This window comes from Hyperolius riggenbachi, chromosome 4 (assembly GCF_040937935.1).
Source record: "Hyperolius riggenbachi isolate aHypRig1 chromosome 4, aHypRig1.pri, whole genome shotgun sequence".
Lineage (NCBI taxonomy): Eukaryota > Metazoa > Chordata > Amphibia > Anura > Hyperoliidae > Hyperolius > Hyperolius riggenbachi.
This window is the reverse complement of record NC_090649.1, coordinates 288,444,834-288,463,485: the sequence shown is the minus strand read 5'-3', so window position 1 is coordinate 288,463,485 and position 18,652 is coordinate 288,444,834. Positions and strand designations below refer to the sequence as shown.

Genomic DNA, 18,652 nt, shown 5'->3' with positions numbered 1-18,652 from the left:
ATAGCAGCAGAGAAGCAGTCAAGGACACAGCTTTAAAGCTCCCACTCTTTATATAGCTACATTGGTGTATATGAAAATGGAAACTAATGAAACAAATAATTGTCTCATCAGAGAATAATGCTGCGTGGGGTTCCTCTTTAAAGAACCTTTTTTAAGGCATTAAAGTAGACAATAGAGATGACGAATATGAAATCTGTGAATAAGCATGGGACCAGCTTTGCACATCTAATCATACTGTGTACTTTAAAAAGGTATGTAGCACACATTGTGCAATAAGAGAGACATACATTGCCTAGGTAACATCAACTGTATTTTGCCAGGGTACTGTTCCCTACACCACTTGCGCAACATCTGTTACAAAGGTGCATAGAGGCATTGTACACATTACCCTAGCAATGTACATGCTACCTTGGTAATGCGTGTCACGCTTATTATGCACCACATGCTACTTATGTGTCAGAAGTTCTGTTATCATTGCCGGTCGCTGTATAGTGAATACACTCCATTGTCACATCAGGATTTCACAAAGGGACTCTCCACTGGGACTTATTTACAATTAGTAGTGTGGTATGGGATATAAAGACAACCAAATAAGTTCTGTAGGATTTGGAGACAAGGTGTGTATCAAGTATGGACGCAACTAACATCAGTTAAGTAGGGTCTGCACAGCAGAAGTCTTCTGTGGCATCAGGGATTTTAAGCTGATCCACTGTGCTGCTGCAACTTTTGGAATCGGTGGCAACCTGCTTGTTTACTGATTAATTGGTTTCTGTTCATTTTGGTATGATATGTGTGTGGAAATAAATAACCCACACATCAGGATTTGTTATGTTTGGCACTGTGTGTTATTTCTCTCATTCCTAATGCCTCCTGACTGCCCCATCAGCTATCATCAGCTTTTGCACAAGGAATACAAGATCTTGCGCTTGTTACCAACATTGGCTTATGGCAACGTTTGTGACAGGAGTAGCATTTTAATTAGAGGTCACAATCAACTGGTAGAGCCATTAGAGGTATATTGTTTGTTTTCTTATATGGTTATATGTTCATGGTTTTCTCCCTCAATAAAGAGTACAGCATGCATATTAACCAATGTTTACTGAAATGACACAGAATATTTTTTTTTTCAATATCACAAATAAAAAATCATTCTACATTCCATGTTTCATGTGTTACAGGACATCTTTGATAGACTTCTGATTGTGGATTCAGTTGCTAAGATTAACTCATTATTTAGCTACGAACAGTCACATATTTTTGGACTGAGGTAAGACACTTTTATTTTAAATTAAATTGTTAAGCAACATAGAAGATATATAACAGTAATGTATTCAGATTTAGGATTTTCTTTTAAAGAGACTCTGTAACAAAAATGTCATCCTTTTTTCTACTATCCTACAAGTTCCTAAACCTATTCTAATGTGCTCTGGCTTACTCCAACACTTTCTACTATCACCATCTCTGTAATAAATCAACTTATCTCTCTTCTGTCGGATTTGTTGCCCTGTGTCTGGAAGGCTGCCAACTCTTCGGTGTTGTTGATCTGTTATGCACTCCTTCCCTCCAGGCCCCCTCTATGCACACTCCCGTGTGTGTTATTTAGATTAGGCAGCCTCTCTGCTCTCTCAGTGAGAGAAGAGAGCTTTACAAGCTGGATACATCTTCCTCTGTTAGGCTGTGAAAGGAGCTGGGCTGGCTGTCACATGCTGAGGAATTACAGACACCGGCAGAGCTGTCTGCAGGAAGAAACAATCAGCCTGTCACTCTTCAGTGGATGATAGCTGCAGGGGGAAGAAGGTAAACACACAAATGATCTCTAGAGATTCAAAAGGAAGGCTGTATACAGTCTGCTTGTGTATGGGTGTATTTTCTATGTGTTGACATACTGTACATCAACCTGCTTCTGGTTTTGGTGGCCATTTTGTTTGTTTATAAACAAACTTTTTAAAACTGTTTTTGACTACTTTTAATGCAGTGGGAAGCGTCGAAATTGTGACAGAGGGGAATAGGAGATGTCCCCTAATGCACTGGTATGTTTACTTTTGTGCAATTTTAACAATACAGATTCTCTTTAATGAAAGTAGAGTAATTTCCTGTAGTGGAGAAATTGGGAATAACTTATATTACCCCATCCCCGCCCACCCTCTTGTCTATATTGTGTACTTTTAGACACTCATTTCTCCTTTTCTTAAACCAAACCTATACACAGTGCTAAAATAAAGGTTCACAGTTATTGGTTTTTTTGTTTTTGTTTTTTTAGTACAGTACACAATTCTGCAGCAACAATCAATTTTAAACTGCTCAAATACCTGAATCTCAGCTTACTTGACTAATGACATCAGCCATTTGCTCTATATGTTATTGTGATAAGCAGTTTTGCAAAGAGATGACATGTTACATAGCCACCACATAATTGGGCGCACCAAGTGGCACCGCTGCTTCACTGCCTCCTGCAAAATGAAAGTCTTAGTGTTACTGAACAGTGTGAGGGGATGTTTCAAAAACAAGGGGCCTGGAAAAAAGCTTTGAGATTTGCATATGGCTCTTGTGACCACACACAGGACTATTGATTGATCATACAGGTATTGCATGTCATGAGAGGAAGAACAGTTTGCTGGTAACCAGGAATTTTCTGGTTATGTTGGAACTTGAAATCCTACTTACACGACTAGACACACATGACATTTCTAAATCTCTGTCACAGCCAACAACCCATGATTATGCGTATATGGAAGGGTGGGGGTGGTGGTGTCTGTCTTTTGCTTAAAGTCTTATTCAAGTTTATGTTTAACCACTTTATCCACCAGTACAGTATATCTTCATCCGCTATGACTTCATCCAAGCCAAGAGGACATGGATATACGTCTTGTAGCAGTAGCAGTGCTGTGCATGATTGGGCTTGCTCCTGTGCACACCTCCAGCTCTATCTGCTGCAGCACTAATTGGTGAAAGAGAATACATGTTCCCTAAACCAACAAGATTGATTTTCATCCTTAAAATACTTTTATTTTGGGGAAAATTGATAAATGTGAGGATTTTTTTTTCTATTTTTTTTCTTCCAATTTGCCCTTTAAATTGCATAGAAAAAAATTGTTCTGGAGAAAAAATGCCATACAATGAGAGTCTAGTTTGTCTTGAATAAAACCTATATCTCATTTTGGTGTCATACGTAGGGATGAAGTTATTGCTGATTAAAGGGAAGGTTCAGGGTGGCTGTTAAAAAAATAAAAATGCCCATCCACTTACCTGGGGCTTCCTCCAGCCCGTGGCAGCCAGGACGTGCCCCCGGCACCGCTCCGCAGGCTCCCGGTCCCCTCCGGTGGCCGACCTGGCCAGGCCGGCTGCCAGGTCAGGCTCTTCTGCGTTTCAAAATGCGCCTCACGGGGGCGTGCTGACGTTATCGGACGTCCCCTGGGCTGTACTGCGCAGGCGCAGTAGTTCTGCGCCTGCGCAATACAGCCCGGAGGACGTCCGATGACATCAGCGCGCCCCGTGAGGCGCATTTTGAAACGCAGAAGAGCCCGACCTGGCAGCCGGCCTGGCCAGGTCGGCCACCGGAGGGGACCGGGAGCCTGCGGAGCGGTGCCGGGGGCACGTCCTGGCTGCCACGGGCTGGAGGAAGCCCCAGGTAAGTGGATGGGCATTTTTATTTTTTTAACAGCCACCCTGAACCTTCCCTTTAAGCAGGGACATCGCTAAAATGTCAAAACTGCTCTGGTCCATAAGGTGGTAACAAGGTCTAGATGCAAAGTGGTTAAAATCCATATGCAACACTTTGAAATTAATTCCGCTAGCCATAGATACTGGTGTGTGTATTTTGTTTCGTATGATCAGTTATATCGATTAGAAAAACATCATTTCTCTTAATTAAGAACACGTGAATTGTTACATTGGAGTGTAGTAGGATATTACAGAGCCATATGAATGATTAAGTTACATAGGTCCGTGTATAATATTTCACTTGGCGCATATTTGCTCTCTGTGCTAATTAGTTTCTAATTATAACATGGAGAAATACAGCCATCCCTTGTTAAAATGTTAATATTGTGTTTAATTATTAGCCATTATCCCAGAATCTGCGGACAGGGTTTTATGCTATATGTAGGATGCTTCATAAATATTCACACTTTGTAACTAATTGGCAATTGCAGCTGGATAATGGAGCCACAAAGTTCAGCTTAACCTGTCTAATAACAAATTTAAAATGATAACATAAAGCTGGATGGCTTTGCAATGTCATCCAAATTTTTCTATCCCAATTAATGAGATGTCACCCTAGAATTTTGAAAACTGTTCACATAATAAGTGACGATGATATAAATTATCCCTGCAGAGTTTGGTGCAATAATAAGATTTTATCAGCATTGACAAATTCAAGAAGAAAACCGGATGAATGCTCTCATGAGATTTCTGCAAGTGTTTAAAGTTTGTAGACAATGAAGATGGGTCGGTTCCACTCTGGTAAAGTCCAAAAGCTCTTTTATTGCATCAAAATGTCGGCAGCAATGACAGAAGATGTTTTGCAAATAGCTGTAACACACACACAGTGCACCTCTACACTTTAAATACTCCCACCCACAAGAAAGACACCAATCTGGGTCCATCTGGGCAGGGTCTAGTCTATGGCAGACCTGCTGGAGAACCACATGCATAACATGTAAATGAGTATTCAAAGCAAGTTAATGTTAATTAACATGCAAGTGTAAAAGGACTCGTAGGATAGGCATGTAATTAACATTAACTCTATTTGAATACTCATTTACATGTTATGCATGTTGTTCTCCAGCAGGTCTGCCATAGACCCTGCCCAGATGGACACTGATTGATGTCTTTCTTGGGAGTGGGAGTATTTAAGGTGTAGAGGTGCACTGTGCGTGTTATGGCTATTTGAGAAAAAGGCATTAAGCCCGCACCAGTGTCTGTCATTGCTGCCGACATTTTGATGCAAAAAAAGAGCATTTGGCACACTAATTGAAACGTATTGTTGTGCTCCTTCTTACTACACTTGCGTTATCATTAAAGGACACACCCGAGCTACAAAAATAAATGAAATCTACTTACCCGGGGCTTCCTACAGCTCCTAGCAGCTGATCTCTCCCACGCCGCAGCTCCACTCTCTGCTGCTAATTCTCGGCGCCTCGCCAGGCCGTCTTCTACTGCCCCTGCGCGAGCCCCGCTGTCAATCAAATCCACGTTGTGTACTACTGTGCAGTACGCTCCTGCCACTTGGACTTCATTGACAGAAGCGTTTGCGCAGGTCGCAGTAGAGGACGACCTCGAGAGGTCGTCCTCAGCACCGGGAGCCAGCGGCAGAGAGTGGAGCTGCGGTGTGGGACAGATCAGCTGCTAGGAGGAAGCCCCGGGTAAGTAGATTTCATTTTTTTTCTAGCTCAGACTTTCCCTTTAATGGGAACTGTGGCTGGCTTACTCTGCCTTTTATTATTTTAGTTTCCATTTCAACTACATAAGCTACACTTAGATAACTAGTAGTAGAAAGTCATGGAGTATAAATGAGCACTGGTACTTTACCAATAAAGTTGCAAAGTTGTGATTAATCTTACTAATATTATAAATGCAAAAGTTTGGATGTTAGTTACTCATCACGCAACAATGGCTGAACGCATAGTACATTACCCGGAATAACATATAGGATACTTTTTATCCCCATAACCAAAAAGTGGGTGTAGACAAATACAAATTTCACTGGGAAAATGTAAACTGCAGCCATTCTTACACTGTGAATGGCAGGGTTCTCAAACTTTGCACAGTTGGGCACTGGAGGACTGGGATTAATATTCAGAAAAGTAGATGGAGCCTACAAAAGCCAATCAAAATGCACCTATTGATTTTCAAGGGGAACATTTAATTGCTGCGATTCTTGCACAGTTAATGGCACAAGCCTCAAGCCTGGTACAGTTGTTCATTGGGTGACTGTTGTTCAAATTCAGAAAAGGGGGTGGAGCCACAAACAGCCAATCAGATTTGTTTTATTTCAATGCAAATGATTGATGCCAAAGACCGCAAAGCTCACAAATTAGGTCATTGAGGAATTGTGTGTTAGGGTTAGAAAAAAGTAGGCGCAGCCAACACCAGCCAAATACATACCCAGGCAATGCCGGGTCATCAGCTAGTATTTAATCTTTCAATACTGGGTGTAAATTACAGATCAATATTTTATTTCAGTCATTTCTATTGCTATGTTGTGAAAGCATTATCTTTGTATACTGCTGTCAAAGTACACAGGTTTCAGTAAATACTGCAAAAATGTTAAAGTGCAATGTGACTATCAGGCCGGTTTCACACTAGCAACCAGCATTTTGGATGCTGTGCAATCGGATTATCGCACTGCACCGCAATGCTAAAAAGAAGCCTTGTATACACTTGTGTTGATGTACGGTAATGTAATTTTTGGCAAAAAACTAAACTACAAGCAGAGCAGGGACAAGGTCCTCCAGCACCCAAGGCTGAGACACCAAAGTGCGCCCCTCCATCCCTGCCTCCCCAGCCGTCACACACTGATTGCTATTAGACTAAGAGTGCCACAGCCAGGGCCTACAACCTCCCCAACACCTTAATATCTAGTTATCTGGCTTGAAGTCACTGCTATGTATCCCCTTTTCCTATTTCTTTCTGTTTCAAACACAATTAGGAATGACAGCTGAATGAATTGTGCTCCCCCTCCTACACTGCGCCCTGAGGCTGGAGCCTCTCCTGCCTATGCCTCGGCCCGGCCCTGACTACAAGTGAGGCTCTCTAGTGCCCACTTCCTGTGGTGGAAATACGAATGTAAGTGTATTGAAAAAATATGCTTTTGCGCATGCGCACTGCAACGCAAACTCAAAATAGTTTAAAATATCTGCGACGCCATTGACTTACATGACTTCCAATTAATGCACATAGCCACGGATGTTGACGCATAAAGCGCCAGTACTTCCAGCGCATCGCACCAGGTATGAAATGTCCCATAGACTTTCATGGGTTTAGCGTTGCCCTGTGGTAAAAATGGGTAATGCTACACAATGAAAATATCCTAGTGTGAAAGGGGCCTCCCTCTTTACTCTTGTTAAAGGGACTCTAACAAAAATGTCATTGTGTTTTCTACCACCCTACAGGTTCCTAAACCTATTCTAATGTGCTCTGGCTTACTGCAGCACTTTCTACTATCAGCATCTCTGTAATAAATCAGCTTATCTCTCCCCTGTCGGACTTGTCATCCTGTGTCTGGAAGGCTGCCAACTCTTCAGTGTGATCTACTATGCATGTCCCCTCTATGCACACTCCCCTGTGTGTGGTTGTGTGTGTGTTATTTACATTAGCCAGCTTTTCTCTGCTCTCTTATCTTTTACAAGCTGGATAAATAATCTGTTCACATACTGATGAGTCACATACTGCAGAATTACAGACAACCGGGCAGAGCTGTCTGCAAGAAGAAACAATCAGGGAAAGAAACACACAAATGATCTCTTGAGATTCAAAAGGAAGGCTGTATACAGCCTGATTGTGTATGGATGTATTTTCTATGTGTGGGCATACTGTACATCAACCTACTTCCTGTTTTGGTGGCCATTTTGTTTGTTTACAAACAAACTTTTAAAAACATTTTTTGACTACTTTTAATGTGGCGGGGAGCGGCGAAGTTGTGACAGAGGGTAATAGAAGATGTCCCCTAACACACTGGTATGTTTACTTTTGTGTGATTTTAACAATACAGATTCTCTTTAATGAAACCAAATTATTTTTTTTCTCTGCTAGTCTTAACATTTGTGAAAATGTGCTGTAAATAGTAATTATACTTACAGTTAGTGATGGTCAAATAGATGCGAATAACTTTGAGTTGATGCAAATGTATGTAAATTGTTATGCAAATGTATGAAACTTAAAAATGAACCAATCAAATCCTGCTGAGGTAAAATTTTATTGGTTCATTTTCAAGCTGCATACATTTGCATTAAAATTTGCATACATTTGCATCAACTCGAAGTAATTTGCATCTACTTGACCATCACTACTTACAGTACTATGAGACAAGTGATGCTGATTTCAGGTGGTATAAGAATGAGTTAAAGCTGGTACAGCACTGACAAACAAAGCAGGGATCTCTCATTCCTGTATTTATAGACATTTCTTTAACTCAGCAAACAGAGGTGGTCACAGCTCATCCATCCATTTGAATGCTCATCCCATGTCGAATGAATCTTCATACCTCTACAGGAACACCTCTATATAGCTCAGCGATTCAAAAGAACAAGGCTAGGCTTTCACTGAAGTAGTAAAGTATAAAACAGTAAACATGTTTCCAGTGCTTACTGTGCCATTTTTCAGCGCAGTTCTGCTACAACAACTACATTGATGAAAAGCACAGTGAATTTCCTAGAAAATGTTTGCTGATATTTCAGTAGAAGGAGTGTAATGTTTCTTTGGAGTGCAGGTTTGTATAGAGGTGTTCACTTAATGTAACTTTGATTCCTGGTTTTCCTTTTCCTGTAGGTGTCATTCACTATGTCAGTGTTGCATATAAATCTATTTAACAAATAGCAGCTAAAGGGAAAAGCTGTTGATCAAAGTCACTTGACTGGGCAACCAAGTAAGTTCAGAAAACATTTTCATCCTGAGATACAGAGACCAGATTTTTCTGGGCCCAACCTGAAACAGGGTGTGGAGCTAATGTGTATGCGCCCAGCTGCATGTGAATGCGGCCTGGCTAAGCGGGTGGTTTGGAGGAGGGTAGGAGGTGTGACACGCAAACCAGACAGTCCTGCGATCGGGACGTGTGGCGGCTAACCTTTTGACATTTCCCAGGACAAGTATCTGCCCAGGACAGAGGACCCTGAATCCAGGAGCTGTCCTGGGTAAAGTGGGACATCTGGTCACTGTACCTTAGAGTACAGTCATTCTCATATTAATAGGACAAGCCAGGCTTCAGGATGCCTCTGCTGATAACAATTGGGGAAAATCTTCTACTCTTTCATCATACTAACCCTATACACAAAACTGACAGATATAATTTAATATCAGCACTAGATTTAGTTTGCAGATCTCATAAGGCCCTAATTATCATTCGGGCATGGATTATAAGCTCATAATTTTACGATTTCAACACCAATATATACTTGAGTAAAGCATTGTGATATACAGTATTAAAGCCAATATAGATGTTTGGCACAAAAACATGCTACATCATTAATGGTTATTGGAAGAATGAGGAATTAGAGCATATGGAGCTGTAACATATACTACAGGGAACATTGAATCGTGATTTAATTTTTGTTTCTCTTTAAAACATGTACAGGGAAATTTGCACCTCAAAATTATATTTGCATCTGGCTTTGACAGATGTGCCAAAGTAATTACATTTGATTATTTGCTGCTACTTCATTGGTGAAGAACTACATATCATTTATATCTGTCCATTCTGAACTTTGTCATTTATATATAAAAATGATAGTTCATTGTTGTGCAAGACTGTCTTTGTTTCAGTGTCACTGGGGGGAAAAGGTGGAGCTTCCCTGGGGCACAGAGTCTTGTGACTTGTGGTCTTCACTAGAGTGTCCTGCAAGGGGTTTCTCCCACCAGTGACAGGAAGAACAGGATGGAAAACCTTGCGGTGTAGTGAAGGCAGAATTGAAACAAGGTGACAGTGCACTGATGACAGACTGCGGACTAGACTGATGGAGGCATGAAGCTGACGGACTTAAAGGACTGACTGTAGACAGGACTAGGAGGGAGGACTGACAGGACAGACTATGGAAAGGATTCACAGGTAGGGGACAAGTGATGCTGATTTCAGGTGGTGACAAAAACATCTCTGGCAGTCTTGTAAGAATTTCTTCAAACTTCCAATGTCACACGGCTGTCCCCAGTACAGCGCTGCCTTAGATCGCAGCACTGTACATAGTTATTAGCCGTCTAACAGTCTCCGAGCAGCGATCTGGGATACTATCCCAGATGGGAGCTCCATCATCAGAGCAGAGATGCGCGTGCATCAGCGTCCTGCAATCCCCATAGGAAGCCATTCACGCCAATCATCGGGGAGTGGTTCTGGGGCCGCCGCCGCGTTGACGCCAGTCTGCGCAGACCAGTCAGCAGGTAGTTAAAGGACCTCTGTCGCGAAAATCTTAAAATTTAAAATACATGTAAACATATACAAATAAGAAGTATGAGCCATACATTACTTTCTCCTATGTTGCTGTCACTTACAGTAAGTAGTATAAATCTGACATTACCAACAGATTTTGGACTAGCTCATCCTCTCATGGGGGGTTCTCAAGGTTTTCTTTATTTTTAAAAGCACTTAGTGAAGGGCAGTTGCTCCATCCAACTGACAAAAAAGTGTGCAGCGAGCAGGGAGATAGGCCAGCATCTTTGTATAAATATTTTTTAGGGACTGTCTTTATAAAGAATAAAGGCCATGCTGAGAATCCCCCATGAAGAGATGGACTAACCCAAAACCTGTCGGTAATGTCAGATTTCTACTACCTACTGTAAGTGACAGCAAAAAAGGAGAAAAGTAACGTATGGCTCATTTTACTCTGGAAGAAATGTACTTCTTATTTGTATGTGTTTGAAATGTTAAGATGTTCCAGACAGTTCCTCTTTAATAGCAGAGCCCTAATACAAGCTATAATCACCAAATTTGCTAGGTATGTTAAGGAGTAGTTACCCCCACATTCTCCTGAGCACTGGAGTGGGGAACAACCATCTGTCCATGGCATGGTCAAGGGCTTTGAGTAAGAGGGAGAGGCTTTCCTCTCCCCCCATATTATGGACTATGCAGAATGGTATAGCTCAGGACCAGAACCCCATGCAGTCTTGGCTTCAAATTCAGTCTATACCAGTCTGCACGGGTTTACAAGGGGTTAAAGAGGGAATCCCACATCAATTATTATTATTTTTTATGTAAATAAATTGGATGCATGTATATGCGTCTAGTTTGTACCTTTCTTGCGTAAATACAACATACAGGCATGTCCAATCAATCAGTGGTGGATGCACACACAACCACCATTTGTTCACAGTGGAACTTACTTGTGGCTGATTGATGAGTGGGAACATGCGCTCTCTAAGCCAATAGTAAAAATTAGAGTTAAAAAAATTACACACTTCCTGTGAACACAGGATCAAATGTATAGTGCTATCTGGTGGCCAAAAAGCAATAAAAATATTCTTTAAAAATACAATATTTACCAAAAGAAAACATTTATAAAAAGAGAAAGTGACATCTTTGGAAAAACATGTCTGTCATGAGGATATATTATTGCTATGTTAGCAAATTACAAAGTCTTGTTAGGGTACAGTGAGAAAACAAAAAAACGTATGATAGTCAGGACAAATGGGCAAATAAAATATGTGGGTTTTATCTACAACAGCATTGCTTATTTCAAAACTGTAGGAGATGGAATTGGAGAAATAGTGTATTTTTTCCTTATTTTTCCCTTTACGATGCATAGAAAATTAAGTTGTTTACTAAAAAACAAGTATGAACCACAAAAAGCCAAATTTTCTGGCTAAATACAAGGCATAGATCATTATGGTGTGATAAGCAGTGATAAAGTTATCACACCGTGGATGTGCCACAAAAGTAAGCAGTTTATCTTGTTATTTTTAGGCCGAGGCAGGCAAAAAGGGCACTGGACATTTGGGTGCTGCCATAGGCTGTAATGTGGAAGACGGCTATAGCGGCGCTCGGAAAGTGATTTGAGTGCCAACAAAAGACGGAACCCAGATTATGAAAAAAACTGTGCAATTCAGCCACCAGCAATAAGCTGGCAGCTGAATTGCATCTTTTCCCTGAGTCCTTGGCGTCCTGGAGGGGAATAGTAATTCATGTCACTGGGACATTTGCAATAGCAGGATGAGCCATTTTTCTGCTTCACCCAATGCCCTTTTTGGATGTATTCTTTGCAGGCGTCAAGAGGGGTTATTTTATGGACTTTATGGCTTTTTTGTTATCTGGGTCTTTTTAGGTTTCATTGTACACCGTGCTGGTTCACTTTAATATAGCAAGATGGACAGCATAATAAAAGACAACGTATACTCTTTCCACTGGAAGGATTACAAGATTAGTTTAGCAGATCATTAGCTCTCATGCATCACTAGGCCAAGGCATAGACTTGATATGTGGTTATTGCAACATGCTGTCAACCAATATTTTTAAAATATGTGCCAAAAATAATTCCGGGTACAACCCCCGTTGTACTTGGCGAAATAAATGATTCTGATTCTGGTTGTAAAATAAGAACATGAGCTTGTGGAAGGAAAGCAATGTAGTGTCATTACAGAACAAAACAAAACATAGGTTTACAGTATCAGTGCTGCATATGATAGATAGATAGATAGATAGATAGATAGATAGATAGATAGATAGATAGATAGATAGATAGATACCGTACATATATACAGTGGGTTGCAAAATTATTCGGCCCCCTTGAAGTTTTCCACATTTTGTCACATTACTGCCACAAACATGCACTAATTTTATTGGAATTCCACGTGAAAGACCAATACAAAGTGGTGTACATGTGAGAAGTGGATCGAAAATCATACATCATTCCAAACATTTTTTACAAATAAATAACTGCAAAGTGAGGTGTGCGTAATTATTCGGCCCCCTGAGTCAATACTTTGTAGAACCACCTTTTGCTGCAATTACAGCTGCCAGTCTTTTAGGGTATGTCTCTACCAGCTTTGCACACCTAGAGACTAAAATCCTTGCCCATTCTTCTTTGCAAAACAGCTCCAGCTCAGTCAGATTAGATGGACAGCGTTTGTGAACAGCAGTTTTCAGATCTTGCCACAGATTCTCGATTGGATTTAGATCTGGACTTTGACTGGGCCATTCTAACACATGGATATGTTTTGTTTTAAACCATTCCATTGTTGCCCTGGCTTTATGTTTAGGATCATTGTCCTGCTGGAAGGTGAACCTCTGCCCCAGTCTCAAGTCTTTTGCAGTCTCCAAGAGGTTTTCTTCCAAGTTTGTCCTGTATTTGGCTCCATCCATCTTCCCATCAACTCTGACCAGCTTCCCTGTCCCTGCTTAAGAGATGCACCCCCCGAGCATGATGCTGAAACCACCATATTTGACAGTGGAGATGGTGTGTTCTTAGTGATGTGCAGTGTTAGTTTTCCGCCACACATAGCGTTTTGCATTTTGGCCAAAAAGTTCCATTTTGGTCTCATCTGACCAGAGCACCTTCTTCCACATGGTTGCTGTGTCCCCCACATGGCATGTGGCAAACTGCAAACGGGACTTCTTATGCTTTCTGTTAACAATGCCTTTCTTCTTGCCACTCTTCCATAAAGGCCAACTTTGTACAGTGCATGACTAATAGTTGTCCTATGGACAGAGTCTCCCACCTGAGCTGTAGATCTCTGCAGCTCGTCCAGAGTCACCATGGGCCTCTTGACTGCATTTCTGATCCGCGCTCTCCTTGTTCGGCCTGTGAGTTTAGGTGGATGGCCTTGTCTTGGTAGGTTTACAGTTGTTCCATACTCCTTCCATTTCCAATTATCGCTTGAACAGTGCTCCGTGCTCCGGATGTTCAAGGCCTTGGAAATCTTTTTGTAGCCTAAGCCTGCTTTAAATTTCTCAATAACTTGATCCCTGACCTGTCTTGTGTGTTCTTTGGACTTCACGGTGTTGTTGCTCCCAATATTCTCTTAGACAACCTCTGAGGCCCTCACAGAGCAGTTGTATTTGTACTGACATTAGATTACACACAGGTGCACTCTATTTAGTCATTAGACTCATCAGGCAATGTCTATAGGCAACTGACTGCACTCAGATCAAAGGGGGCCGAATAATTATGCACACACCACTTTGCAGTTATTTATTGGTAATAAATGTTTGGAATGATGTATGATTTTCGTTCCACTCCTCACGTGCAGGGCCGGCCCGCCCATGAGGCGGGGTGAGGCGGGTTCCTCAGGCGGCAAGAAGTGGAGGGGCGGCACCAGGCATAACAGGAAGTGACTGCGCCTGGTCCTTGCCGCCTTCTAGTCTGACTGGAGAGGAGCATTCTGCGGGGCTGTCCCTATTTGGGGGGGCTCTCCCGCAATCCCGGGAACCCCCCCTTCTGTCCCAGTGGCTTGGCAGAGTTGGGGGCGCAAAAAATGACCACGGAGCCAGCAGCTCCATTACGGCAAGCAGGAGCTTCATTCCTCCCCCTACTGTGTGTGCGTGTGTACAATTCACACTCCGCCCCCTCGCACAGTGCGGGAACATCAATACTTACTCCTCTCTCTACATGGAAATGCTGCTTGCCGTTCTCTCCCGGCTTATTGCTGGACTAACCTGTGTGCATCAAGCAGTGTCTCTGGGGAGGGGATGAAGCAGAACGGAGGTTTCACACGCAGGTTTTGCTTCTGATGACCCTTCAGATGACCGGGCTGGGACAAGTAAGCAAACAGATGCATATATACTGTCTGCAGATAAGATCACTTTGCAGAGGCAGCTGTGTGCTTTGTCCCACTCTCAGCCTGCCTGATTTATTGCCTCAATAAAAACGTCCTATTTCCTCCTTCAGTCTTTTCACTTTCCTTCACTCTCTCCCTGTTTCCTTATCCTATCTTGTTCTTTCTCTTCGTCTTTCCCTTCCTCCCCATCTCTATCCTTTGCTCCTCTCACTACCCTTTCCTCTCAGTTTTGAGGAGAAGGAAACCTGATAAACTGCACTGATATCTCACTCTCTGTCCCCCTCTTCTTCTCTACCAATCTCTCTTCTTTCCTCTGCTCGGTGTCCTCATTCTTTCCTTCTCTTACTCTCCCCCCCCCCCCCCTCTTGTTTGCAACAATTGTCCCCTCTCTTGCTCTTTTTCTAATCTTCCTTTCTCTTATACATAGCTCCCAATAGCCTCTTTCGGAGGGACAGTCCCTCTTTGGGAGCCCTGTCCCTCATTCCCTCTTTCCTCCTCATTTGTCCCTCTTTCAGGACTTTGTCACTCTTTCTATGTAAATATATATATTTCTCCACTAAAAAAAAGTGTTCAATTGACTAAACTTTATTCCCATCCTTTAAATTGATATATTGCTGATTTTAAAATGTTAATATGAAGGAAAATGAACCAGGATAGAAAGGACCAATCTTTATAGTATACGTGACTTGGGGTGTGTCGGGCGGGATCGGGGGTGTGACAGGGGCGTGGCTTAAGTGTCCCTCTTTCTCGTCTCTAAAAGTTGGGAGGTATAAGGCCTCTTGCACACTGCAAGTGATTCCGATTCAGATTCCGCTTTTTAATCAGTTTTTACATCCGATTCAGATTTTGATTTGCAGTTTGCTCCCTGCACACTGCAAATCGGAATCTGAATCGGATGTAAAAACTGATTAAAAAGCGGAATCTGAATCGGAATCACTTGCAGTGTGCAAGAGGCCTAAGAGAGCGAGTGCTGGTTGATTGGCTGCTTCCTCAATTTGCCTGCAGGCTGCAGTGCAGACTCTGCAGTGAAGTCCTGGCTGTGACGCCTCCGTGCCTGCACACACCGTGAGTCATTGACCCGGCCGCCCGTACTGTGTTCTGCCTGGGACCCGCCCCCAACTAGGCTGTGCAGTGCACCGCACGTCAGTTCTGCTGCCACGTGCCAACCACCGTGATGCCGCCGGGCCAGCCGCCCTAGAGGGGGTGCGCTGTATGGAGGGGAGAGCCGCAGCCGCGGGGAGGGCAGCCCGACCTCTCTCTCCCTCCCTCTCCCAGGGCTGCCCTCTGTGCTCCCCCCTCCAGACTTGACATAGAGCAATGCGCAGGGGAGCCTGTACTAAACGACTCACCTCCCTGCGTTCCCATCGCCGCTCAGTCGCCGCTGGTCTTCTGTTCTCCGCATACGCTGATACACACACTGCTTCCGGCTACAGGAAGCAGTGTGTGTATCAGCGTATGCGGAGAGCAGAGGACCAGCGGTGACTGAGCGGCGATGGGAACGCAGGGAGATGAGTCGTTTAGTACAGGCTCCCCTGCGCATTGCTCTATGTCAAGTCTGGAGGGGGGAGCACGGAGACCAGCCCTGGGAGAGGGAGGGAGAGGTCGGGCTGCCCTCCCCGCGGCTCTCCCCTCCATTAGGGGGGCAGCTACTTCTCTAATCTATACTGGGGGGCAGCTACCTATCTAACCTATACTGGGGGCACCTACCTATCTAACCTATACTGGGGGGCACCTACCTAATCTAACCTATAATGTGGGGCACCTACCTAATCTAACCTATACTGGGGGGCACCTACCTAATCTAACCTATACTGGGGGAACCTACCTAATCTAACCTATAATGTGGGGCACCTACCTAATCTAACCTATACTGGGGGGCACCTACCTAATCTAACCTATACTGGGGGAACCTACCTAATCTAACCTATAATGTGGGGCACCTACCTAATCTAACCTATACTGGGGGGCACCTACCTAATCTAACCTATACTGGTGGGTACCTACCTAATCTAACCTATACTGGGGGGTACCTACCTAATCTAACCTATACTGGGGGGGGCAGCTACTTATCTAACCTATACTGGGGGCAACTACCTATCTAACCTATACTGGGGGGCAGCTAACTATGTAACCTATAATGGGGGCACCTACCTAATCTAACCTATACTGGGCAGCTGCTACCTATCTAACCTATACGGGGGGCAGCTACCTATCTAACCTATACTGGTGGGTACCTACCTAATCTAACCTATACTGGGGGGTACCTACCTAATCTAACCTATACTGGGGGGCAGCTACCTATTTAACCTATACTGCGGGGCAGCTACCTATCTAACCTATACTGGGGGGCAGCTACCTATCTAACTTATAATGGGGGGCACTTACCTAATCTAACCTATACTGGGGGGCACCTACCTATCTAACTTACACTGGAGGTATCTACCAATCTAACCTATACTAAGGGCAGCTACCTATGTAATCTATACTGGGGCACCTACCTATCTAACTTGTATTGGGGGCACCTACCTACCTACCTAGCTAGCCTACCTAGTGGAGTGGGACCGAGTTGGTTTGCTGAGACAGTGTGTTGGTTGGGTCAGGTGCACCGTGTTGGGTGGAATCATCACGATTCCTCTCCACACCCAACCAACACACTGTCTTAGCAAACCAACTCGGTCCCACTCCCTGGATTATACATGATTCATTTAAATCCTCTAACACATCCACTTTTAAGATGAGGGCTAAAGCCTGGTACACACGTTCAATTATGATTGGCCAATCACTGATCAATTTTACCACCTGCGTCATGTAGTATGAGGCTGGGCAGCGGATATTGCACACTATGAGCAGATTTTGTAGGTATCCCTTATACTACAGGAAGGAAGGTGGTAAAATTGGTCAATGATTGGCCAATCGTAATTGAAAGTGTGTATTAGGCTTAATTCCGCTAAGAAAGACAGGAGGGAGAACAAGCAGATGGAGACAGACAGGGATATAGGGGGTGGGGGTATCGGGGAGGGGGGGCGCCTTCACGATCTTTGCCTCAGGCAGCAGAAAGTCCAGGACCGGCCCTGCTCACGTGTACTGCACTTTGTGTTGGTCTTTCATGTGGAATTCCAATAAAATTGATTCATGTTTGTGGCAGAAATATGACAAAATGTGGAAAACTTCAAGGGGGCCGAATACTTTTGCAAGCCACTGTATGTATATATATATATATATATATATATATATATATATATATATATATATATATATATATATATATATATATATATATATATATGATATGTGTGTGTGTATGTATATATATATATATATATATATATATATATATGAGAGAGAGAGGGAATTATTAAATAGGAGAACCTAACGTAGAGTCATTTACATGGAATACCTCAGGCAAAATCTTTCATTTCATTATTTACTTACTCAGCACTTTACTATGTACTAATTTACGTATCCATTTTGTGGTGCTATAAAAAGGGAAAGCAGATTTTATAGAATAGCCAAAAGGAGCTATTTATTCACATATCTCTAAGAAGAAGGCAAAACATTTTAATACAAAAAAAAAGCTGCAATAATTGTATAACTACACTATTTTCTGTTTTTTTTCTTGGTCTGTAAATGTTTAAAGGACCACTATAACGAAACACTTATTTTTAAGTACCCCCACAGGAGTAACTGCATACACACAGCAGAATCACTGTGTATTTTTTTGAATTGTTAGTGGGTTCTTTTAACATCCATGTGAGCCCTGTATCCTATGATACAAGGCTCACTGCAGTGATGCTGATGGACTCTGGAAGCTCTCTAAATAAACCAAGTCTTTTTTTTTTTTTTTCATCGCCCTCCCTAAAGGTGCCCATTAACGGTACAATTTTTTACTAAATGCGATCTTTCAATGTGATTTAAATAATCGTAAGTAATCGGAAGGCAATTATCGAATGTTCACTTTTACTGAACGATTCTTTCTTGAAGTGCGTTCATATTTTCCAACTTCCGGATCGATTTTATCCTATAATGCAATTGACCAAAGAATTGTTCACTGTCGATTGCCTTCATATACAGCAAATTTTCTATACAATGTGATTGTAAAAATTGCAATGTAAGATCGCATTTGGTGAAGAAATTGTACCGTTAATAGGCACCTTAACTGTCATATAAATCACTGGGAACACTCCTGGTGCTCCTTCTCTGGCACGTGCACACACATCAAAGGCCCCCCCCTCCCCTG

The 18,652-nt window shown here is 42.7% G+C and overlaps 1 protein-coding gene across 8 annotated transcripts in view; it reads left to right on the top strand.

The window, feature by feature from the left end:
* The window catches only part of TBC1D32 (TBC1 domain family member 32), a 478,427-nt gene that overhangs the window by 285,056 nt on the left and 174,719 nt on the right, over nucleotides 1–18,652 (top strand). For all 8 annotated transcript variants that reach the window (XM_068231378.1, XM_068231377.1, XM_068231379.1 and 5 more), the window contains one exon: nucleotides 1,179–1,267. In XM_068231378.1, coding sequence (XP_068087479.1) covers nucleotides 1,179–1,267 — 89 coding nt within the window. The remainder of the gene's footprint in view (nucleotides 1–1,178; nucleotides 1,268–18,652) is intronic.